The sequence below is a fragment of the Pseudopipra pipra genome, chromosome 1 (assembly GCF_036250125.1).
Source record: "Pseudopipra pipra isolate bDixPip1 chromosome 1, bDixPip1.hap1, whole genome shotgun sequence".
Lineage (NCBI taxonomy): Eukaryota > Metazoa > Chordata > Aves > Passeriformes > Pipridae > Pseudopipra > Pseudopipra pipra.
Genome location: NC_087549.1, coordinates 151,671,453 through 151,696,156, shown reverse-complemented (window position 1 = coordinate 151,696,156; position 24,704 = coordinate 151,671,453). Strand labels below are relative to the sequence as shown.

Genomic DNA, 24,704 nt, shown 5'->3' with positions numbered 1-24,704 from the left:
GACTTTGGTATTTCAGGGTTTGTTTTCCTTCTGACACAGAACAAAACACCACCATGTCAAAACCCTCCGTAAAGCAAAACAGAACAAAACAAAAAAAACCCAAACACCCAAAACCAACCAACCAAACAAAAAAACCCCAACAAACAGTGGTGTTCAGTTTGCACATGGTCTGTGGAAGCATTTTCCCTTCACTTTTGGGCTTTTCAATCTCAAGTCTCAAGATACCTACTATTGTAGCTAATTCAGGAAAAGAAAAAAAGAAAAAAGAAAAAAGAAGCAAAATCCACACCAGAGCAGAAAGGGGGAGCCTTTCCCTGCGCCAGGATCTGACCCTGCTGCAGTGGGTTTTCTCTGCAGTGGCACCGGGATCAAAGCGGCTCCCCTCCTCCTACCCTAGGTGGGATGCGTAGCTGCAAAGGAGCCTCCAAGTTTTAAGTGGGAAAACCAGGGAAAGGGCAGCGCAGCAACCCTGTACGACACCAGCAGAGCTGCTTTGCACCATCTTTCCTCGAGCAGAGGGACTCGGGCAAAGCAGTCCAGAAATTTTAGAAAGGTTGGACGTAAGGGTTGGCTCCCAGCAACGAAACTGGGGGAAGGTCACTGCTCCGGGTGGTGTTTTGGGTCAGACCCTGCAAACCGCTTTCACATCGAGAGCTCCCAGCCCGGCTCTCCCTGGACGGGCTCGCGTCTCCCCTCAAGCTTTCAGCCCCTGGGAGCCTGGTGAGTGCTGGTGCTCGGACGAGACTCCCCCGCGGGGCAGTCCCGGGTGCCGATGCCTTCACCGGCGGCAGGGAGCAGCTCCACACCAGTTCTCTCTCCGTGAGCGCTGGCATCGAGCCCGGCCGCCTTTCACTGCTGCCTTTTCATTCGCCTTAATTCACTGCGTTTCCTTTCTTGCTGCTTGCGAGGAACAGAGGGAGAGCTTGTTCCAGCAGACGGGCCCCATCCGCTCCACCCGGCTCTTGCTGGAGCGAGGGCTGGAAAAGAGGGATGGAGGCGAAGGGGTATCTCCCACCCCTCCGGGGCCCCGCGTGCCGCCTGCGCGCCGCTTCCCAGCAAATACGGTAAGCGCTCGGCCTAAAAATGTAAGTCTGATCTCATGACACAGGGTGGCCCTGCATTCCTCACCTCTGACATAACCCGCTGGGAGTGTGCTCCGCGGAAAAACACAAACAAGATGTACTGGCGGGCTGGCGGCGGGGGCCGGGCAGCTGGCAGATGTTCCGCAAGAGCCCCCGCGCAGCCCCCCGGGTGCCACAGCGCTGCTCCGGCACAGCCTGTACCCTCCCGGGCAGGGAGGGCGAAGCCACAGCCCATGCTGGGAGGGCAGAGCCGTCCCTGGCCCCCAGCATGGGTGGGTGGGTGCCCCCGCCTCCCCCAGCCCTGTGTCCCGGGAAGGTGACGTGCTGTGGTTCAGTGTCACCCAGGGAGGCAGCTGGAGTTGTTCCAACATCTCTCCTGGGATTTTTGCTCGGCGAATGCCTGAGGGCGTTTTTAAGGACTTTGAGGGGCTTTCACAGGCGGTTGGTGGTTGTTATTATTATTTTTTTTTTTTACCTTGTTTTTTGTTTCTTTCTGCACCTGAGTCCTCCTGGGACGGGCTCTGCTCTGGGTCTGCCATGGCCACGGCTGGTGTGGCTGCTCCAGCACCAGCTCCCCATTCCCATTAGCCTCCCACTCCTAAGCAGCTCCACAGCGATCCCAAGGCCACGTTTGCTCAGGGTGCCTCATGCCCAGGTGCAAGCTGTGCCCCACAGAGCTTGGCACCCAAAGCCTTGGGTGTCACAGGGAGGTGATTCCTCCCTCCCAGAGCGCTGGGATTAAATGGTTTGTCAGGGATCACATGGAGAATCCGAGTCCCGCTGTCGTAAACACGAGGCTGACTTTCCTCCCAGCCAAGCCCTCCTGCAAGCACAGCCTTGTCTTTGAGCAGGGGCAGATCCTGCTCAGTGCAGAGCTGCTCTCCCATCTTGGCCAAGCTGAACCACTTGTTTACTTTCTTCTGCAAATGCCCTAAACCTTGACAACGACCTATTTTCCCTTCTGTTACGCAAAGCTCCTTTCCTAGAAAGAGGCTTTGTAACGCTCGGTCCAACCAGCCCAGCTCTCCTCCGTGTGTGTAAAAGCGAACTGTAAGTGCCTGGCAGGTTCAGTTTAGCTCCAGCACATCCAAAACCCACACGCAGATGAGTCAGGAGGCTCAGCAGACGCCACCTGAAACCATCCTGTGAGACAGCTGGCCCGGTTTGCAGAGGAATCAGATAAGCAATAAGTCAGTCTTAGAGTCCACTCCTCAAACTTTCTTTTCATCAGTGCTTTTCATCCGTCTCCTCCTTCTCCAGTATTCAACAAAGCTAGGAGACAGCTTTTCTCCAGACATTTCTCCTCTGTTTCTGTCCATACCTTTCCCTGGCAGTGAAAACATCTGATTTTTTTTTTTTAAATTATTTTCACATTTTGAAAAAGGAAATTTTAAGAAAATAATTCTCCTCTTTCCTCCACAATACTTCCAAGTTTTCAAGATTGCTACTCCTCTGGCAGAGGATGGTTGGCAAGAGGAAACAAGACAAACAATGCTAATGAGAAACAACAGTATCAAGAGGGGAGAAAAAATGTTTCAAATTTGCTTCTTCAGAGCACACAACGTTTGATCCCAGAGCAGAAGGAGAGAGCCTTTGCTCATGGGTCCAAGCCTCCTTTCAGCCACTCCTTCACCCTGGGGCTCTCTATCCTTTCCCTTTTCTCAAGGAGGTGCCCTGGGCCACGATCAAGCTGTTAGCAGCACAGAGTTATCTCCTCCCCCCCACACTGGTGGTCACACACAGCTCCTTCCACAATTTCCCCTCCATCTCTAATCCACAGCCCAGGTTTTTAAGACAACACAAAGTCAGCGATGGTTTATTTTAACATGCCAGGCTGTAACCTGAAGCTGGAGATACAAATTCAGCCTAACAAGTTTCCCTTGGCCAGCTAAGAGCACAGGTTAGAGATTAATCCAACAGCAGCAGATGGTCTGGGCTGGACCCTTGCTGCTTCCCACGGCTGCTCCTTCCCGTCCCCTGGGTACCTGCAGCCTGGTTTGGCATCTATCCGTGCTCTTGCCTGGACAGACAAGCTGCTCTACACAGAAACAAACACAGAATTTGAAGCCTGATGTGCTGGGGACAGGGTCTGTTTGTGAATGGCTCGTGCTCCCACCAACACCTACACATGTGCACACACACGCATTTTCCGTCAGTTGGAATTATCAGACTTCAAATCACTGCCAGTGGCTCCTTATGTCTCTGTTGTCTTGTCCACGCAGGACAAGGATGATGGTGAGGACTCATTTTATCCAGAGAGGTTCTTCACTGGGTTTTATCTCCAGTTTAAACCACTTTGAGATGATACAGTGAGTGCAGATACTGGGGCAGGTAACAGACCCCCTTGCTCTTTGGGAAGACATAAGAATGGTGTTTAGAAGAGTGAGTGATCCCATAAGTGACCTGGTCTTCCCTGGATGTAAGACTTCAGGTCGAACCCTTGGATGGGTTCTTGTGTCCCAAAAAGAGTAAATCTCCCTTCCTCTCTCTCTCTCTCCCTCCTCTCCCTACCTGGCTGCCTGTTTGCACAAACATTATAGGCTTCAGCACTTTGGGAATGCAAAGGTACCATCAAACGAGGCTGGAAATGATCACCCGGTTCACAAGCAGTGAACAGGAAGCAGACAGAGAAACAGTCTGGTCACATCTGCTTGTTTTCCTGCCAAAAATGCCAGAGACTGCTGGGATGGATGTTAAAAAGCCAGCACCCTCCCAAGGTGCTGATGAACACTTTGGGTATTCATACCTGGAACAGTCTACAGCAAACCTCAATTTTCCATGCTTTTGCATCAACATGGGCACTGTGGAGGCAGCTAGAAGGTCAGCAGGAATAAAAGGCATAATTTTAATTTACCTGAAGAGGTATAAATCTGGTGAGGAGGTGGTGGACATTTCTTCCTGCTGTAGACCTGGAAAAGGTTTAATATCCTCCTGCGTGGCTGAGCAGAGCTGTCCTGCTCCTTTTCCCCAACCCCTGACCAAGGCAGGGAGTCTCACACATGACTGGAGAAGGTTTAATATCCTTGGAGGAGGGAGCATCCTAGAAGATGGGTTTGTAGGAATCTTTTTATCTATTTCAGCTGACTCATTTGGGGTGAGATGGGCTGTGCCCCAAAAGGGCCATCCCTGGCTGTAAAGGGAGCACAGGGAGACTAACCCAGGCACTGCAGCTGTGAGCTGGTGAGGCATCAGAAGCACGTGGCAGCACCCCTGAGCATCAGCCACTTCTGCAGGCTCCAAAAACCTGACAGAGTCACCTCTTGACTGTCCCTGTGGTCAGGAAGATGCAATAAGATCCTGGTATTTTTGCATAGGGATCCAGATGTCCTGCCTGGGTCCTAGTGGCAGGACACAAAGCTGCTTTCAGCATCCACCACTTTTCCTCCCTGAAATTCTCTCCTGAAAAATAACATGATGCCTGCTTCAACTGTATATGCCCTGCCTGGAAAATCCTTGGAATAAAGGGCTCCTGACTGGAGCTGTTCTCTGAGCAGCAGTAGCCCTGCAAATAATTTTCCCAGGTTTTCAGGCAAGTTCTGAGTGTGGCATAAGGCTGAGATGATCTGAAATGCAAGTGGTCTTCAAGAGAGCGCTATGTAGTTATGGTATTGTATTTTTAGCCTGCTGCTAAATGCACACTGAATGCAAACAAGTAAGGAGCTGGCTGGTGGGCTGATGTCTGTGCTTGCTTATACAGGGATTATTGGGCACCTGGGATTTTCAGTGGCACTGCACTGTCAGGGCTAACAGATAGTGAGTGTCTTTGGGGATCTTGGCTGTGAACAGAATCAAGCCCCTGAGCCCCCAGGCATGGACTGCTTCAGTGTTCCCATCAAGTGCTGAAATAAAGCACCTCCACAGCCAGTCAGCTGTGCCTCAGCAGGGTCTGTTTTCTGTAGCTGATGTGCTGTATTTGGTACTTTGGCCCATAATGATGAACAGTTAGTCCCAGCATCCCCTCTTCTGCAGAGACAGAAGATAAAAGTTGGATGCTCTGAACAGAGCAAGGCTGGGATGTTGGCAGGTACCTTTACCACAGAGCCAGCACTAATATATTTCCAGTTTCATTAGTTTTCTCCATTTTAAAACTGACACCCTTGGAAGCAGCAAGTAGGGGGACTCCAACACCAGAATTAAAAATAATAATAAAAAAAAAAAAAAGACAAGAAAAAAGCTGCTTTAGAGCACCCAGAAGTCACAGCAACCACGGGGAAATAAACCGTGTCCTGGAGTTATTATCTGGCTGTAATTCCGTGCACAGCTACAGGATAAATAGCCTGTTCCTGGAAGTGCTCTTTCCATGGTTGCAACTATGGGCTTAGATTTAAGGTCAAATTACCTGACTTAGCAAATTGAAGAGTGTCAGCTGATCCACAGTAACTACCCAAGTTCATGCAGGAGTAGTGCTGTGCCTCCCAGCCTTCTCCTTCAGTGTCTGAAACCAATCTCCCCTAAACCAGTAATTCCCAAACCTCAGTGCCTGGGCTGTGATTCAGCAACATCAGGAGCATCCCAAAAGACAGCCCCTAAAATATTCAGGCACAAGCTAAAAGCTATGCTTAGTGTCCGTACATGAAAATTCCTTTTTCAAGGTTTTCAAAATTTCAGCACTTGAAATTTCCTTTCACCTTCACTTCTGACTAAAGGGTGGAAGGAAGAAAACACAGCCCTGTCTGCAGTCACCACTGGACAGAAAAGTCCCACTACTGTCTCCTTCATCGGACAGGAAGGACCTTCAGAGTGTTGTTGGAAGGTCACATATTTCATTGCTATCTTGTTTTCCATGGAACTGCAGGCTGCTGCTTCCCAAGGCAGAGGATCCAGCCCCTCTGGGCTCACTTAGGAAATGTCACTGACTTGCTACCATCCTCCAGTTGCTCTGATGAGGAAAAGTCAGTCGCCAAGATCCTGGTCCTCAATTCCACTGGTGTGTTTGGGAATCTGTTCAGCTTTCCTCTAGATCCAGCATGGCTTCATGAGCCCACGAGGAGAATACTGGCCCAGCAAAGTCTGCCATTTTTAATTCTTCACTCTGATTTCCTCTTTCTAAACCTAAATGTGCCCACAATTGAGTTTTCTTTTCCCTGTTTTTCTTCTCCCTGAGTTTCTCAGAGCAGTAGGCATACAGCAGTGACTGTGGGATTTAATGAGGTTTGTGCTGTTAGTTGATCCAGGAAATGACTGATGTGGATAGCAAGGCAATTTCCAAGATCTGCAGTGAGAATTGTATGGCCAGTATCATTGTGTTCAAGTAATAATTTGGTTTCTAATACCTTTACAGGGTGCTAGAACACTACCCCAGCCATTGGAAGATCAGCGGTTTGTGACACGGAGGAGGAAACCTGGAGCCAGTAACACTGAGATCATCAGCTGGATTGTGCCAGATGTGACAGAGGAGGCTGGAAAACCTCAGGTAACCACTTGGACCACATTCAACCAACTTCCTGTGGAATCTGATAAAGCCTTAAACACTGGTGGGGCTGGGAACTGCTGTGAGCAGTGTCATCCAGAACAGTGACAGACCCTAGGGTGCTCTGCAGCCAGTGGGGAGCTGCAGGACCCCCCTCAAACCACCCTTAGATGGTGCTTTTATTTCTTACCACTGACGAGGTACAGAGCTAGGGGCCTGGCAGCCCTGGAAATGCAAAATTCCTGATGTAACCGTGGTTTTCATGACAACAGTAGGTGCCAAATCTGTAACAAGCCCCATTGATGGCAGTTTGGGGAGAGCCCTTGGTTTTACAGTGCTGTGTCTGGTGGGCAAATTTCTCCCAGCCCTAGGTGGTTACCAGTTCTCCCTGATGTTTGCAGCTGGAAAACTGCAAAGAAAAAATTTGGGGCTATGGCACCTTCCCTTAACATCAGCTGGAGACACTCAGGGGAGCAGCCTGAGGGCAGCCAGATGCCTGTCAAAGGCCATTGGAGAGGCTACATGCAAGAAAGCTGCAAGTATTGCACTGAAAGGTGTACTGGATATAAGTGCACTGAGGGGCTGTACAGATCCCCCTTTCCATCTCTGCTGGAGTTGAAGGGACCAATAATTTTACTGTTAGTTCTGAAAAGCATCACACGGAGGTTTTCCCTACTAAGGGCAAAAGTTGGAGAGGGTTCCCAGGGCATTGTGACTTCCCTAATGCCTCCTGCCTGGCTGAGCAGAGCTGTCCTGCTCCTTTCCCCCAACCTCTGACCAAGGCAGGGGGTCTCACACATGACAGATTTCTCCCAGCCCTACATGGTGGCAAGTTCTCCCTGATGTTTGCAGCTGTAAAACTGCAAAAAAAAGAGTCCCATAGTGCAGCATCTTAACCCATTTACTACGAAATAAGACAATTAAGGACCGGAAACACTTCCTAACAAAGTGCTACAGAGACATGATGATGCTGTTTGTTCTCTCTGGACTTGAGCCCAGGGCCTGTGACCAGACCTGTCATACCCCCACACCTTCAAAGCCAGAATCTGGGCTGTGTTTTTGCTCTCCTATCACAGGGTGAGAGCTTTCCTGGAGCTGCCAGAAGAGCCCAAACACTTTCTTCTGTAATCTGTCATGCCTGTCAGGATGCCAAGAGACATGCCAGACCTGGACCCTGGGCCAGAACAGCTATGTAGACATGTCCAGAAAGGAGAGCTGGCACAAGGTGTTGTATAAAGTGAGATATGTGGAGCTGCAGGCAAATAGTTTGGTAATTGCATGGGTAGGTTAGGCTTGGCACAGGGCAGAGCATGTCTGCTCAATGAGAAAGGAAGAGGCAAAACAGCTTGGAAAAGGTGTGGAGCCTGTTTCAGTGGGAGCTCGGGAGAGCTTCAAGGGGTTAAGCAATAATAACTGCCTGAGAAGGGTTGAGGTGAAGCACTCAGTAATACCAACGAGGCCACAAACACCCTTTCAACAGGGTTTTCCCAGGGGAAAAAAAAAAAACCAACACACATTCCTGATAATTAATCCCATTTCATGATACGGTTCATGAGAGATGGGAGGGGGGAGTGTGCACCTTGCCCACTGTTTGTGCAGAGGGATATAGTCCCTAAGAGCTTGTTACTGGTGCTCAAGGCCATCCAGGCCCCTGATGAGCATCTTTGATCAAAGTCTTTCCAAGCCGATCTATTTTCAGCCCAACCCACTCAATACCTTGATTGCCACACAGCTCTTTTAGCTGCTCTTAGGTAAACATGCTGTCTTCTCCTTGGCATTTTGCCTTGCTAAGCCCAAAAATACAAGTGGCACAGAAAATGAGAGAAGCTGCTCTCCTTTGCCAGGAAAAATGATGCTATTTCTGAAATAAGCTGGTTTTAATACACCTCACTGGCCATGCATGGATATTTTTATTTATAAATATACTTGAACTGGAGGTCCAGCTGTTGGATGCCTATATGGAGACAGGATCAGAGAGAGAATTATGTACATATAAACCCTGACACACCTTCAGTCCAGTTGCTGTCTGCATGTAGAGTCTTGGTTATGCTGAGGTATCAGAGTCTGACTCCCATTAAGGAGGGTTCATGTGAACGGGTCCAAGCTCAAACCAGTGGGTTATGGTGTGTTCTGGAGAGCTGCCACTGCTGTGCTGGGCTTAGGGAGGGCAACAACCCAGATTCCCATGCTGGGAATTGCTTTGCACCCCCTGGTGGAGCTGGAAGTCAGACCAGACACTCTGGGGACCCCTTGGAGCTCAGCCCCACAGCTGGTGGCAGTGCACAGCAGGTTGGTGCTGTCTGTTTGCTCACATCCTTGGTTCTCTGTGGGCTGAGGTGGCCTCACATGAGATGCAGCACTGCACAGGACACATTTCACGAGTCCTCCCTCAGTCAGCATCCCTGGGACTGAGCCACAGCCTTGAGCAGATCCAAATCAGAGCTCAGTCCACGGCAGATCTTATTTTTGAGGAATGACAGTGACACTGGCCAGAGCTTGAAGTCATGTTTTCAGTTTTCCCCTTAGAAAGTAAACACGAAGAAGTCAACAGCAGATGGAGCATCACATGGAGTTACACAGGTCAGCACAGACTGCAGAGAAGCCCTGAGTCTGAAGAAGAAATAATTTGGAGGGGGGAGCAGCTGGGAGATTATTCTGAGGGATTGAGAAAGAAAGCAAAAAAATACTGGCGTGAGCCTCCCCTGTGTAGAGCAGCTTGGGTTTGTGGAAGAAGGCAAAGATGGGCAGATAACAGAGCACTGACAGGTCCTGGGTAGGACAGTTGTGGGGTTTTTTTGGAGACTAGAGAATGCAAGCAAAAAGGTGTTAAACTGATCATGGAACAGGCAGGAGTAAAGCAGGCAAATGCAAAACAAAACTGGATTTTTTGTAACAGGAGCAGGTCGAAGCAATGCGACAGAGAAGGAGAGATTTTCAGTAGTTCAGAGAGCACTGTGGGGAGTCTGGGGTGAGAAATGAGGGATTCAGGTGAGTGGAGTGCTGCAATAATGGGCTGCAGTGTGGAGGAAGATGGAAGGCAGGACAGGGAATAGAGAACACCTATTAATAAAAAAAAATCCACATTTCATTTAAGATTTATTGATACCTCAGAGCCAGAGAGCCTTCCATGCCTTTGCATCTTTGAGCTGACATTACCCAAGAGTGGGCAGTGTCAGGGATCTGTTATGAGCCCTTGGATTGAAGTGGAGAAGAGCTCTGGACGTTAATTTGCAGAAATTAAAAAATTTTGGTTAATAGAGATCTCAGCCTGAGAAGCCTGTGCTTCAATAGCAGAACAGCATTAGTGTTTCTGAAAACACAGCTGGTCATTGCTGAACATGCACTATCATGCATCAAAAATGCAATCACTCAGCTGGGGACCTCAGGATGGTGGCTGTGGATTAATTCAGCGCTGGACAAAAAATTGATGGTTGCTTTGGGACCAGTGTTTACTACCCAGTGACATTCAAAGAAAGGACAGTCCCATCTGGTCGTGGGGAGAGCAGTGACAGTGCAAAAAGATAAAGTGATCACAGTGGACAAAGAGCAGGCCATGAACTCCCCCCAAAGGAGGGTCAGGAGGGACTGGTTTTGTCGTGGAGGTGAAGGGCTGAGTCAATATGGGAAGGGATGTGAGGGTAAAGTTGCTTCCACGCAGGGTGTTAATGAAACAGGTACTGAGAAGTTCCCGTTAGAAACAATGCTGGGAAGCTGGGGACGGTGAGTCACCAAAATAATGTGATAATAAATGTCATAATAAATATTTAGCACAGGGAGAGGGCTAACAAACAAAAGCTAAAATTGGGAGTGGACTTCATTACAGCTGGGGATTGCTTCCGAGGGAGAGGATAAACGATGCAGGGCTGCCTGATCTGTGGGAGAAAAATAGCATAGAGTGGAGAGCAGGTCCAAGTGAATTTGTCTTCCAAAGGAGGCAGCTTTTTTAACATCGATGCCGACAAATTATCAGGATACACTTAAAGGGCAGCAGTATATATTCCCCCCACCAAACCTTGTGTGCAGCCAGCAGACACCCTGGCAGGCCATGATGGGAAAGAGGCACCTTGCAGGCACTGTAACTCGTTTGGTCCATTTTGGGTTTCTGCTGGAAAATGGGACAAGTTGTTCCTGGTCCCCATCAACTGCTCCATCAAGAATTCAACAGATTTAAGCAGATGAACAGAGCACCTGATACTTTCAAATCAATGCTGCTCACGTGACAAATGGAGCTTTAAGCCAGAAGATGGGCTCCTAGAGGGGGAACTGATGTCTTTAATAGCCTGTGAATGGTCAGAGGTTGGGATTTTCCCGTCTCTGCCCGTGCATCCCCACTCAGCGCCGAAGGTAATGGCAGGCAATTTACCTATCGGCAGCTTTTCATGCTGAGCAAATATTTGTCTTACCATGGCTTTAACGTGCCCATCTCGGTGACAGCTAAATGTCAGCCACAAAATAAAGCAGCGCCACGAGGGAGAGACCACACGCTGCTCGTGTGGCTCCGGGTTTTATCGGCGCATCGGGAGCGAAGTCTGGCTGTGAAGCAACATAAAGAAACCCTCTATTCCCAAAGGTGGCATTTGATGGGGACTTGGGGCATCTTGGCCTATTGAGGCTGTTTTTGAAGTCCGTGGAGCCTTAGCATTGGGTCTGCTGATGAACAAATGATCTCCGAGAGCAACCCCCCTCTCCCTCCCGTTCCCAGGGCTCGGTTGTTTCTGACACCGATTTGCTCTCGTGTGTTTGCAGCCAAGTTTCTCGGCCGGTGACAGCGTGTTCCCCCTCCGGAAGGGGCTGCGGGGAGCCACAGCTCCGCGGGCTCTGTGACATTTGGAGTGACCGGGAGGTCACTCGGACGGAAGAAAACAAAAGCAGCGGCGGCCACGGAGCGGCCCCGCAGAGGGGAAAGCACGACCAGGGTATTTAAGACCTGCATTTTGCTTCACGCCACATTCCTTCTACTTCCTATAAAATATATTTTTTTTAAACCACTTCTTTTAAACCACCAAATCTTTTTTCTCCTTTTCTCATTTCTCCTTTTCTCATTTCTTTTCCCCTTCCCTTCCCTTCCCTTCCCTTCCCTTCCCTTCCCTTCCCTTCCCTTCCCTTCCCTTCCCTTCCCTTCCCTTCCCTTCCCTTCCCTTCCCTTCCCTTCCCTTCCCGTTTCCCTTCCCTTCCCTTCCCTTCCCGTTTCCCTCTCCTTTCCTTTTCCCTCTCCTTTTCTCTCTCCTCTCCTTTCCTTTTCCCTCTCCCCTCCCCTCCCCTCCCCTCCCCTCCCCTCCCTTCCCCTTTTTCCTCTCTTTACTTTCCTCCTCCCCAGTCCTCTTTCTTCTCTCCTCTCCCAGGTGCAAGCTCAGGGCTGTGAGGGCTCTGGCTCCAGGGTCCTGGCCATGAGCCATGGATGGAGGAGCAGGACAGTAGGGAGGGCTGACCTTGCAGCATGGAGGGAAGTGTCTGCCAGCTCCAGTTTGGTGGCAGTCAGAGTTTGTGTTACAGCAAGGAGGGACAGAGGCAGCTCTGGGAAAGGGCTGAGGAGGGGTGGGCAGCAGAGAAAAATAAAATGACAAAGAGCTTGAGAGCGATGCAGCAGGGCTCAGATCTCTTGTGCACCTGCCTCTGTCTCAGCTGTGTTTAAAGTCCCCGTTTCTCAAGCAATTGTAACTCTCCAGGGAGAGGAAGGAAGGAGAATCCATGGAGGTGATCTGGGACATCCCCAGAATAAAGCCAGATTCTGCTGGAAAAGCCTGTAAAAAGCCAGCTCTGTAAAGGACACAGATCCTGCTGTAGCATCCTCAGGTTATATGTGTGCTGAGCTGAAGCATGTCCAGAGAAAGGAAACGGAGCTGGGAAAGGGTCTGGAGCACAGGTCGGATGAGGAGCAGCTGAGGGAGCTGGGGAGGCTCAGCCTGGAGAAAAGGAAGCTCAGAGGAGACCTTATCACTTTCTACAACTCCCTGAAAGGAGATTGTAGCCAGGTGGGGGTCAGTCTCTTCTCCCAGGTAACAAGCAATAGGACCAGAGGAAATAGGCTCAAGCAGTTCCAGAGGGGGTTTAGATTGGACATTAGGAACTATTGTTTCACAGAAAGGGTTTTCAAGCCCTGGAACAGGCTGCCCAGGGAAGTGGTGGAGTCACTATCCCTGAAGATATTTAAAAGACATGAATATGTGGCACTTGGGCACACAGTTTAATGGGGACACATTTAATATATGGGGACACAGTTTAATGGTAGACTTGGCAGTGATGGGTTAATGGCTGGACTCCATGGTCCTTTCTTACCTAAGTGGTTCTATGATATTCAAGTCTGGAGAAAGATATTCAGGATGGACTGAATTCATTCTGTTCTTCACTTGCCACATTCTCTTCATCATCCTTAATGCAATATGTATGAGGATCCTGGTGAGCTCATTGACTTGTGCTCATAGGACCAGGAATAAATGAGGTTGGAAGGGACCTCAGGAGGTCACCAAGCCAAATCTTCTGCCAAGAGCAGGAATCAGGAATAACTAGGCACTCGTTGTTAGGCTTCCCCTCTCAGCTGGCAAGAACCACTGCATAAATATTCCCTTTATTAACCATTTAAATCTTCTATTTCAAGCTGTAGCTAGAGCTGTACAGGCAGATTCTGGCCCTGACACCTTTCAGTCCAAGAAAGGACTGCATCATCACCCCTCTTGTATTAGTGATTTGCCACATCCCACACCAGCCTGCTCAATTTGGTGGCTTCCCCATCCTCACTGCCTCTGCTCCCACCCTCTTCATGCTGCCCTCAAGCTCCCTCTCAGGGCTGAGGATTGTTCACTCTCCCTGGACTCCTAATTCAAGTCTTTCTCCTCCTGCCATGGGCCAACTCCTCCTCAGCTTCTGCTTTGGTTTAAAAATGGTTTTAAAATATTTCCGAGTATATACAATGTGTTTGCAACATCCTTTGAGTCAGAATATTGTTTGTTCTTGCAGCCTTTGTCCACGTCACCTTCCTTTCCCTCCTCTTAGGCTTTCTTCCTGTGCCAAGCTTTACCTTGGAAAGGGCTCTTCTTTGCACCTGCTCAAAGTAAGAAGAGGGGAAAAGAGCTTTGGTAGGTTTTACTTTTGCTTTTTTCCCCAAAGTATTTGGAAATGTTGTTGTTGGTTGTTTTTTAAAACTTTAATGGCAAATTTCAATACTGAAGCTTTCCTTCCTGGTAATGGGGCTTTTGCCAGAAAACAAAAGAAAGGGGAGGGAAGCCTCAAGGAGCAGTTAAATTTAGTTTTCCAACTCCGTTGCATAAAGAAACCCAGACAGCTTTTACCAAGATTTGCTCTTGCAGAAAGACAATTTGTTTGTGATTTGCAGGGCCTGTTTTTACTTTAGATGAAGACTAATAAAAGCAAAGTTTTTGCTACACCACAGTGTGTTTATCTTTTCCACTCCAGGCCGGAGGACACACTCCAACCCAGAGGACAAGGAACCACACGCAGATCTGCTCCTTAGCAGTGAAGCAAGGTATTGCTTTAGCACCTGCAGTGCTCTGGATTCAAGTGCAGACTCCACATGTTCCTTTGCTGAGTCCAAGGAAGAGGACAGGCTGCCAGGAAGGGAACAGACCCACAATGGTAGAGAGAGAAAACAGAGTTCAGGGCTTGGAGCTCCAAACTCGTCAATCCAGCACCTCACTCCTGGTTCTTGGGCTTGTGTGAGGATATTCTTCACAATGCCTGATCCTTCCCTGTGCTGTACATCAAAAGACTCTGGATTAGCTCCATAGTACCCTGCAAAACAACCCAGGAGAGATGTGCTGTTGCTGAACCCCTGTCAGGAGCAGACGGATGACTATGGACATTGCCCTGAGGGACATGAAGTTCACCATGTCTCCAGCTCTTGAAATCTTGAATGTGCTCTTTCTGGGAGGTCACTTTAGCTGTGGTTTCACAGGAATCTCATGGAATCACAGAAGACAGGGTGCCTAAAGTGATACCAGAAGTAGCTGTACCCCCACCTCTCTCTGAGGGTGGTGAAACATCAGAGTGAGCAAAGGGAAGATGATGGATCTCCATCACTAGAGGTTTTGAAGGATAAGGAGGAGAAATGTCCATCAGGAGTGACACAGGCTGAGTCCATTCTGCACAAGGACAGAAACTGAGTCCTGCCCAGTCCTGCCTCTGCAGAATCTAAAGGGGTCCATGTGAGCTCCTTCCCATGATGGTCAGTGGGGATCTTGGCAGTACCCAGGGCCCCATGCATAGGCATTGAGGTCTGTTGGAGGTGACATCAGGGATCCTGCTCCTACTCTACAATGTACATCCCCCTCTGGCCTCAGGGGACACTTGTCTCAGCCCAACAGGGTGACCCAGTCAACACCTGGGTGCCAGGAGCTGTGGAGGAGCTTCCTGACCTGTGGCTCCCAGAGAGATAATCTGGACAAGATAACACAACCCAACATCTCCTGTCCAGAGGGAGATGGGAAACAGAAGGTGGCAGAAGAGCAGCCCAGGAGGAAAGCTCACCCAAGAACCACAGGCGAGGGCACCCATAATAAACATAATAAACCCATAATAAACAGGGGAGTAGCTGGAGAAGCAGCACCCTTGGATATGTCAGTCCAGCTGTGTGTCACCTCCAACAGCATCCTGCAACCCACACATGGCCTGACCCAAAGCCCTTTGGTGCAAATAAGGAAGAGCCTTGCTACCAGGAACAACTTGGATTGGGAGCAATTAGGGAGAAGGGCAAGGAGCATTGTGCAACCCCCTGCCAAGCATTTCTCTGGGAGAAAATAAATGCCAAGAGCCACTTGGCACTCCCCTGTTCCCATCCCCTCCTTCAGGGAAATATGCCCCAAGGGGAAAATCTGAACAGTTTTGTATTCTGGGGGGAGGCTGGACCCAGGGTCAAGGCTGTGTGATGGCTGTGCCGAGGACACAGCACGTGACAAGGTTCAATTAAAACATTTCACAGGCACAAGGCTGACCTATTCACAGACAAATTGGTCTTATAAATAAAATGAATGTGTGCAGGACAAACAGTGAGCCTGTCAACCCCGCAAGCCCTGCCTGGAGCGCTGGGAAATATTTTATTGGGATATAAAGTCTTAAATGCCATTCTCCATGCATGGATGGGGGCTGTGTGGCTCTTCATCAGCGAGCCCCACTCCCTGCTCCTGCGTTTTGATTCACGGCTGAGTGGGAACCTTCAATTCCCTCTGGTGGCTTTGCAGAGCGTGATTGACACCTCGCAGGTCAGAGTCTGACTTCAGCTCCCTGGTGCCCAGAAACGTGGAGAGCAGAGCTCAGGGCCACAGGGACATCATTGAGAGGAGCCCTGTTCTCTCCAGGCCAGGCTGGAAGTGCTCTGGTACTTCCCACACCCCCATCACACCATCTCCGTTCCACTGATGCCATTAGCATGGGGGCAGAGGGGACAAACCCTTCCCAGTCACGTTTTTCTCCAGCTCCATCCTTATAGCCTTCCCTCCTTGGCCAGAATCAGGAAAAAACAAACAAACAAACAAAAAAACCCAAAAAACAAACAGAACAACAAACTGAATTCCCATCTTTTCCCCATTGAGTCGATTCACCCTGCAAAGGGCCCTTTCTGAGGAGGTGGGAACTGGGGGTGTTCAGCAGAGTCAGCCCCAATCTCCTGAAACCCCAGCATAGACCACGTGGGTGTAAAAGCAGCTCTGCTGACGCCTCCAACCCCTGTAGACGTTTAATGGCACTTGTACCAGTGCTAATTACATCTTAACATTTTCCCTCTGTATTTTGGTATTTATTTTGGAAAAGCTCCTCCCTGGACTCATTTTCTTCCTCAGCTTTAAAACAATAACACTACCACGCTTGCTTTTCCCTTGGCTGTTTCCCTCATTATTTTAACTCTGCCATTCTGCTCCTGTACAGTCAGCAGAGGAGTTCAATCAGGCTGATGAGTAAAAGTGCATAATTTTATGGCTGCATATCAACTGCCTGTTATTAAACTAATCAATCAGCTTCAGTGCAGCTACCAGTACAGCACAGGAGAGGACAAGGCAGGGGAAATGCTATGCCGTTATTTTTCCAAAAGGAAAAAAAAAAATAATACAATCTGGCCAACCACATTCTTCAGCTTGTCCTTCTCTGCAGGGAGAAATGACTCCAGTGAGTTATGGAGTAGGTGACCTGCAGGAAGGTAGTGAGAAGTTTGCAGTGTCCTTCTGCTCGCCCTGCAGTGCCAAGCCAAAATGCTCAGCAATTCTCATGCTCCAAAAGACCAGGAAAGTCATCAGCTGCTCTCCCATCCCATCTTGCAGTGTCCCGCTGCAGGTGCCTCCCACCTCCTCCAGCAAAGCATTTAGGCATATATTAAGTAAATCCCATTGAAGACAGCAAGATCATTACCTGAACCCATTCTTTTGGCCTTAGGGTCAGCAGCCATGGAAGAAGTTAGAGAGCTGATTTCCAGTGGTCTTACTCCCAGTAGTTGTCTCCCCTGATGGTCCTAGTGAGACTTCTGGGTGGCAGAAGGAAGGAAAAGATGCATAAACCTCCTTTTCCGTAAATAATTAGACTCTTTCACACTTTCACTACCAGAAAATGTAGAAATTACTTCCCCATCGTGTTTGGGGCACAGCACACAGGCCAAGGTCTGCATCTGAAAGGCTGCTGAGGGCACCAAGGGACAGTCCATGTCCCTGAGGGGCAGGACAACTAAGGGACAAGCTACATTGCACCAAGAGAAATTTGGATAACATATCAGGCAAAGCTTCTTGCTGAAGCAGGGTGAGCAGGCACAGGGACACATTCCCAGGAGGTTGTGGAGATCTCCTAGACCAAGCCCTAGATGTTGCTACTTCTACAGCAAGGTCTGTTCGGGCTGGACCTGGTGAGGTTCTGCTTGAAGCCACAGATGGGAGTGATGGTCTTGGGGGGTCCCTTGCAGCTCTGAGTCCATGGGAAAGACCAACTCACCTTCCCTTGATCTCCAAGAGAAGGAGGAGATGATGTAACAGGGCTTTGAACCTCAGAGCAAGTCAATGGGATCTTCTGTGTTGATAAACAGGAGTGAAGAGAGAGGGAGAGAAGGAGGAAAGGGAGGAAGGGAGGGAAGGAGGGAGGAAAGGGAAGGAAGAAAGGAAGGGAAGGAGGGAGGGAGGACCAAGACATGGAGATCACTTGCCAGTTAGTCCCTCTTCCAACTTGCAGCTGTGCTTCCCTCTCTCTCCCTTGTGCTTCCCTCTCTCAGCCACGTTCCCTCCATCTCCTATACATAAAGAGTCAAGTTGCACAAAACAGAGCAGGCAAAGCTATCTGTGCTGTACCCTCTAAATTCTGTGAGTCTTTAGCCTGCACGTGCATCCCCAGACCCACAGAGGAAAAGGAAAGGGAAAGGGAAAGGGAAAGGGAAAGGGAAAGGGAAAGGGAAAGGGAAAGGGAAAGGGAAAGGGAAAGGGAAAGGGAAAGGGAAAGGGAAAGAAAGGAAAGATGTCCTCAGTCAGCCTGAGCATCCTTCCCCAGTTAATTGTATTCACTTATACAGATTAAATTGCACTGTCTCCTTCTTGGGTCGTTATTTATCACCGGTTTTACTGTCGCATCCACAGGTGCAGCCGCTCTGCGCCGGGCACTGCGGAGCACACAAATAAACACGGTCCCTGTGCTGGAACTCGCCGCCCCGGCTGACCGGGAGTAACTCGGCGTGGACCCGACCCAAAGGCTCTTCCCGGGCAGGGAAAGCAGCCCTGCGAGCCCCCGCGCCGTCCCGCTGGCCGGGGCTTGGCAGCGGGGGCTGCGGGCTGACGGCTGACGTCCTCCCCAGCCCGTTTCCTCCCGCCGCTGCCAAGCCACTCGCAGAGCACTTCTCGAAATGAATTTTCTGGAAAACAAATTAAAAGGAGGGGTTACATCACGCAGCAGACAGCCCAGCCGGCACCGGGCTGCGCTGACAGACCCTGCCTGTGTTTTTTGGGCTGCGCCACATTGCTCGCAGCTGCTGCTGGAATCTGCAGCTCGCCATCTAAATCTGCTGTAACCATGAAGTGATCAAAGCGGCCCGATGTTATTGTCTGCTCTCTGATGGACGGCGCGGGGCAGGGTCTCCCGGAAACCTCCGCTTACTTCGGGTTTTTTTTTTTCCCTGTGCAAAAACCACAGACAAACAAAATCGGGGAGGGGTGCAGGGAGCGGGAAGCAAAGGACACTCCAGCGGGTGTTACGGCAGCACAGTCGAGGTCTCGGGAGTCGGGAAATTCCAGTCCCTGCAGCCTGCTGGTCGGAGTGCATGGAGGGCAGGGGTAAGCGGGGGGGGGGGGGGGGGAGAGAATATGCTGCCTGCTGGGAAATCATCCTGAGCTAGGCTGGGATCTCAGTGACCTGGGCTCCCTCCCCAGCACCGCCACATCCTCCTCGCGCAGCCGCGGGCGTATCACTTTGGGTCGTTTCGGCAGGGATCGTCACTCTCCATCAGGCGTGCCCATCCATCAAGAGCTTCCTTGGGAAACCCAGCGTGCCCCCAAACCCTTCCTCTATGTGATACTTGTAAATAAAGCAAGCGGGGATGAGTTCCCTGTGCCAGAGCCGCAGCACAGCCGTGTGAGGGCACCACAGGGGCCAGACCAGCGCCAGGATGGGGATGGGGTCTCCGGTCTAGCAGGGTCCACCAAGTTCCCAATGCAGAGGGGACCATGCCAGCCCACACCTTTGCTTGTGCAAAAACCTTCAGCCATCAATTCTCCCCCGTAAATCTTTATTCAGGTGAGCTCATCGGCGCTGCCGTGGAAAACAAGCCCTGCTGCAAATGAGGAGTCATGAATAATCATGCTGGCTATTTTGAAAGGCTTTTTACGCTTTGCATAAGAGATCCAAAGAAGATCTGCTTTTAAATAGAAGAATAGTCCTCTGAAATGTTTGGTTCGGTCTGCAGCCGAGAGATGATCTGCAGCACCTCACCCCAGTGACAGCGAGTCCCCTGCCACGCACTGCTGCAGGGTCAGGCAGGGAAGGAGGGAGGATGGGGCAGCAGTGACAGCACCAGCTTCTGATCATCCCTCTCCTTGCCGTCGGCTGTCTGTGGGATGTGGGGCTGAACCTGCCCTGCCTCAGCTCTGCAACTGCAAAATGGGGAAAAGTGCCATGTGCACGGTCATTAGCGTTTTACAACCATTAAAAGACTTCTATACTAGGCAGGCTGAGAAAGTTGGGGTTGTTCAGCCTGGAGAAGAGAAGGCTCCAGGGAGACCTTAGAGCCCCTTCCAGTGCCTAAAGGAGGCTTGCAAGAGGGCTGGAGAGGGACTGCTCACAAGGGCATGTAGTTAGGGGACAAGGGGGAATGGCCTTAAGCTGAAGAAAGGCAGGTTTATATTAGACATTAGGAAGAAATTCATTACTGTAAGAGTGGTGAGGCCCTGGCACACATTTCCCGGAGAAGCTGTGGCTGCCCCATCCCTGGAAGTGTCCAGGGCCAGGTTGGACCAGGCTTGGAGCAACCTGGGCTAGTGGAAGGTGTCCCCACCTATGGCAGGGCGTTGAAATGAGATGATCTTTAAGGTCTTTTCCAACCCAAACCATTCTATGATTCCATGATTCTATCCTCTGTAGAGGAAGCTCTCTAAATGGCTGAAATTAAGGGATACAAATAACTTTTGCCTAAGAAAGTCCTAATCCCAGGCCTCTGGTCATGCATTTATTGTGGCTCCAGTGAGAGGCTTCTTGTTACCTGTTTCCATTTAAGCTGGGCACATACCACCCATTCTTTACAGAGATAATTTAATTCCTTCCCTCTCCACCAGTTCTTTCTCTCGCTGCCTAATACACTCCAACCAGGAATTAAGGATACAAATGCAAAATCTCCACTTGTTCTTTAATTTCTTTCCTGTGAGCCCTCAGTCCAGCTCTCCAGCCTGCCCTGTCCAACCTGGGAAAGCCCCCCCAAAAAAGGAGAGAAAAATGACAATGGAGAAAGTGCTTGCCTTGCTTTAGTTAAGCCTGTAGCAAAATATTTCTTTTGCTACCTATTTATTAGTATTCTGGTACAGCAGGGAAAGGGTTATCAAAACAGTTACTGGACCATGGGAAACCTCTTTTTTGCTGAGAATAAGAGATTTTTGGAGAGCCACCTCTGGTAGCTTTATGCACTTCTGCTTCCCTGATGAATATTTTCATATTCTCAGTTTCAATGCAGGATGACTGTTGTGTTGGGCCACACAGTGCACATCTGGTCTGTGCAGAGCAGAGACAGAGAGGGCATGTTCTCAGTGTGATCCTCTTTCATTACACCTCCCCTTGAACCCAAACATCTGCCATCGTGTCCAGTGACTTGAGCCAAACAAACCACCTTCAGAAAATAAAAGCAGACCCAACTGATGTTAGCAAAAAGGACTAAAAGCATGGGAGGGGAAATGTAAGCCAAGAGAAAGTGGGAGGAAGAAAATTGCAAGGAGCAAATATCTGGAGAATGATCCGATAACCACAGAGCAGCAGCCCCTTAGTTGTCAATGGAAAAAAAACCAAAAAACAACCAACCCAGAGAGCTGGTAAAATTTGCAGGCAGCATGAAAACAAGATTGGTGGCAAATAGCCACGGGCACAGGCTGGTTGTGCAGGTAGATGCTGATGGCTGAAGTGGGAACCCCGAAACAACTCATTTCAATGTGGCCACAGGAAGAGGCAGATGTTTTTGGAGCAAGGGATGTGGGTCACACCTAGGACACTGGGGGATGCATCCTGGAAATCAGTGACTCAGAACCAAATTGAATGGTCCTGGTAGACAATTTCTTGTGTATGAACTCCCAGCAATGTCTTAGCCAAGAAGGTTGGAGTAATCCTTGGCTGCGCAGCCGGCAAATATGAAGTGGGAGTGCTGAAGTGATATTATCTCTGTAAACAGCATTAGTGAGGCCATTTCTGAAAAGTTATGTCTAGTCCTGATGTTCACATGTCCAAAAAAAAATCTTAGGGAAGCAGCAAAGATTCCTGCCAGAGAGATTTCAGGCATTGAAAACCTACTCTAGAGAGAAAACCATATCCAAGAGGAGAAAACGAAGTGACTTTACTCCCGTTTACCAGCACAGGTGTAAATGCTGGAAATAACACCAAGAAAAGTTGTAATGAGATGGAAACTGAGAAATTTGGATTAAATCCAAGTGAGAGATCTGAACCAGTTGTGCAGAGGTCAGGTTTCCCCCACCCAGTCCAGTTGACCACCCACTATCCAACATGGCTAAAGGTTGGCAGGTTTTTCGTGCCAACTGCTCATCAAAGTGGCCAAGATCATGTCTAATTGCCTTTAGCTTGTTAGTTTTCTGACCTCTTGTTTGGAGGAGGAAATAGAATCAGCTTTTGGTGCAGAACTTGAGGCTACACTACTGCTACAATCCAGGAATTTGGATGGACCTACTGCTATTGCTGTAGGTCATCGTTTTGGGGAAATGTGGTGGGACTGGGCGAATCTCTGCACACAAAGTCACTTTGTGTGTTGAACAGAAGGCTGGCTCAGGGAGATTTTTCTTAGATTACTTAGCCAAAAAGGTAGCAACCAAGGTAATTGGGCACGAAAGCCCTTTTTTTGCTAACTGTTAAAAAACATGGAGTAAAACAGATGGATCAAAAGCTTGTTGACATTGATGGGGATCTTTCCAAGCGACTTCAGTGGGGTTTTGGCTTAGGTACATATGGTCTTGGATATCAGTAGGCTGATCTCAACAGCAAATGAAATGGCCCCTGGATGTCACTGCTGTGCTGCAGTAGAGCAGCAGAAGAGTCTCATTCTATGGGATGTAAAGAAGATGGAGCTAAGATCCAGAGGAGAGGCCTGGATAACTGGAAGCATTGGCTCAGGCCTTTGGTCTTCCTCCAGCACAGATTGCAAATGACTGCAAGTTATCATCTGACAGATGCTCTGTTGTGGCTCCAGTCCATTTCCTACTGCACAAGTCTATACATCACCACCAGCGCTGTCGTCAAGCCTGCATGGTCAAACCAGCATTGGCTGCTGGGTTTTTCTGCAGGTTCTCCTCTTTCCTTTTTCAACCTCCTCCCTTCTCCAGGAAAAATTAAAAAAAAAAAAAAAAAAAAAAAGAAAAACACACAAAAAACCCCCCCAACAAAACCCAATGCACCATCCACCATAAATTTAATTTATTTCAATATAAAGTCCGAGCCTTACGGTCTCATAGAAGATGTAGGGAACCAATTCATTGATGTCTCCTTCAGTCTGCAAATCTTATTGTGAGAGATGCTGCTATTCTCAGCAGGTTGATAACAATGAAACCTAATGATGACATTTAAACCTATTATTTCTATCAACAGCTTGCCTGGGGTTTAATTTGATGACATTTAAACATATCGTTTTATCAACGATTTGCCTGGGGTTCAGTTTCATGGAAGACCTTCAGATGAGTTGTTTGCTCCTGGGAAGGCACAGGACTGGATTGTTTGGGGTAGTAGAGAGATAAGAACCCAAATTCCTCCCATTACCCCCACAATAATTGTCATGAGGGAAATACGTGTAATCAGCACAAAAACTTGTAGGAAGTGCAAACTGTCGGGGTGGAATACAATTGTTTGAATTTAATCTGAGAATAAGCAATACTGGGAAGAGTGGGCCGATTGCATCACTCATTTCCCAGTTGGCTGCACTAAAAACCTTTAATTCAGCTCTGAAATTTCTGCTGAATTCCTGTCCACTGCACTGAAGTAAAGCAGCCTTGCTTCAAAATTGACTTTGACTTTGCAAACAAGTCTGCAGGAATTCCTACCCAGCTGACTGCTGTCATTTATTTAAGCAGCTCAATACAGGATTAAGTAGCCCTGGAGCCTGGGACAGCCTTTTATCTTGAGAAGTGACTGTTCCAGGTAAGAAAAAGAGATGAAGCAGTGGGAGATGTGGGATTTCTCTCACCTGACTTCATATATCCACAATGCAGACATTTCCAGCAGAGCTGGTCACCCCAGGCTCCCTTTGTAGTCAGCAGAAACAGGCACTTTTAGGGCATGATTCATCTGCCCTATTTTCAACATCTGTGTCGAGGTTGTGATAAATTACAACCAGGACTCCAGAGCCTGCACAATTAAGGGCCTCATCCAACTGTCCCCAAATATACTGTGCTTGGGGATGTCTTGCGTCCCCCCTCTCCACCAGACTCTGCTCCCATGTGGCTCATCCCCAGACCCACTGGAGGGACATCTCTGGCTCCCTGTGTGGTCTGAGAGGGCACAAGACGCCTGAGAGCCTGCATGGCTTCTCTCTTTTGCCTTATTAAAGCTCTGACCCCTAAAATCTCAGAGATTTATCGTCTAATACTGGATATGAATTCTCCAAGGTTGTAAAGATTCAGCTCAGGATTGATAGAGGAGGGTATTCAGCTGTTTGGGACCCTCTTTAGGTCAAGGGGAGGCTGGTGCTTGAGTGCCTTGGGGCTTTGTTCTGTGTTGAGACCCCAGGAAAAGTTTAGGAATATGAGGGAGACTTTCAGGTTGACACTCAGCTCATTTGGCAGAAAGAGAGGAACGTGCATTGTTGCATTACTTTGTGGGAGAATCCATACGTGATTATTTGGCTCTAGATGGGCCATGGAGCCAAACTCATCCATAGGAAGTTCTGTGGGAATTAATAATTACAAATCCATTTCAGTCTAGTTAATGAGTCTTGCTGAGCAGGTACCATTGTTTTTTCAGGCTTGAATGCCTATTCCATAAGGAATCTGAAGTGTGCCCTGGCCCATCTCTGATGGGTTTTCAGTCACCTCCACACATATTTTCTCTGAGCAACATGACCTTGTTGAAGATGTCCCTGCTTATGGCAGGGGGGTTGGACTAGATGGCCTTTAAGGGTCCCTTCCAACTCAAACTGTCTTATGATTCCATTATATTCCTGTCCTAATTCTTTAGTTTTCCAGCCACACTGAAACTCAATGAAAAAGAGAAACCACACACACAGACACACACTGTTTCTGAGCATTTTTGCCCTAAATATGGACTGCCTGCCTCATCACACTCCCTGGACCTTCACCACTGGCTGGAACAGTTGGTGTGGGGTCTGACCTACACTGGGACACCTTCATCTACTGCTTTTTCCAACTCTCTCTTGGGAGACCTTCCATGACTCAGGACTGCTTCTCCAGCAGTGGGTTCATGGGTGCTTCCAGCATCACTGGTGCAGCCTCCTGGTACACCTCAGGTGCTTCCGAAAACCCCATCGTGCACCCTACACCCTGAGGTGGGTTTGTCCATCCAGTTGCTCATTTCACCTTCCCCTGCTCCTCCAC

The 24,704-nt window shown here is 49.1% G+C and overlaps 1 protein-coding gene across 1 annotated transcript; it reads left to right on the top strand.

The window, feature by feature from the left end:
- Nucleotides 1-53: 53 nt before the first annotated feature.
- On the top strand, nt 54-20,960 carry LOC135409599 (uncharacterized). The gene is made up of 5 exons (XM_064645414.1): nt 54-68; nt 411-1,064; nt 6,364-6,495; nt 13,903-13,972; nt 18,045-20,960. Exons 1-5 carry the CDS (start codon nt 54-56, stop codon nt 18,131-18,133), a joined length of 960 nt encoding a protein of 319 aa, XP_064501484.1. The 3' UTR covers nt 18,134-20,960.
- The last annotated feature ends 3,744 nt before the right edge of the window (nt 20,961-24,704 follow it).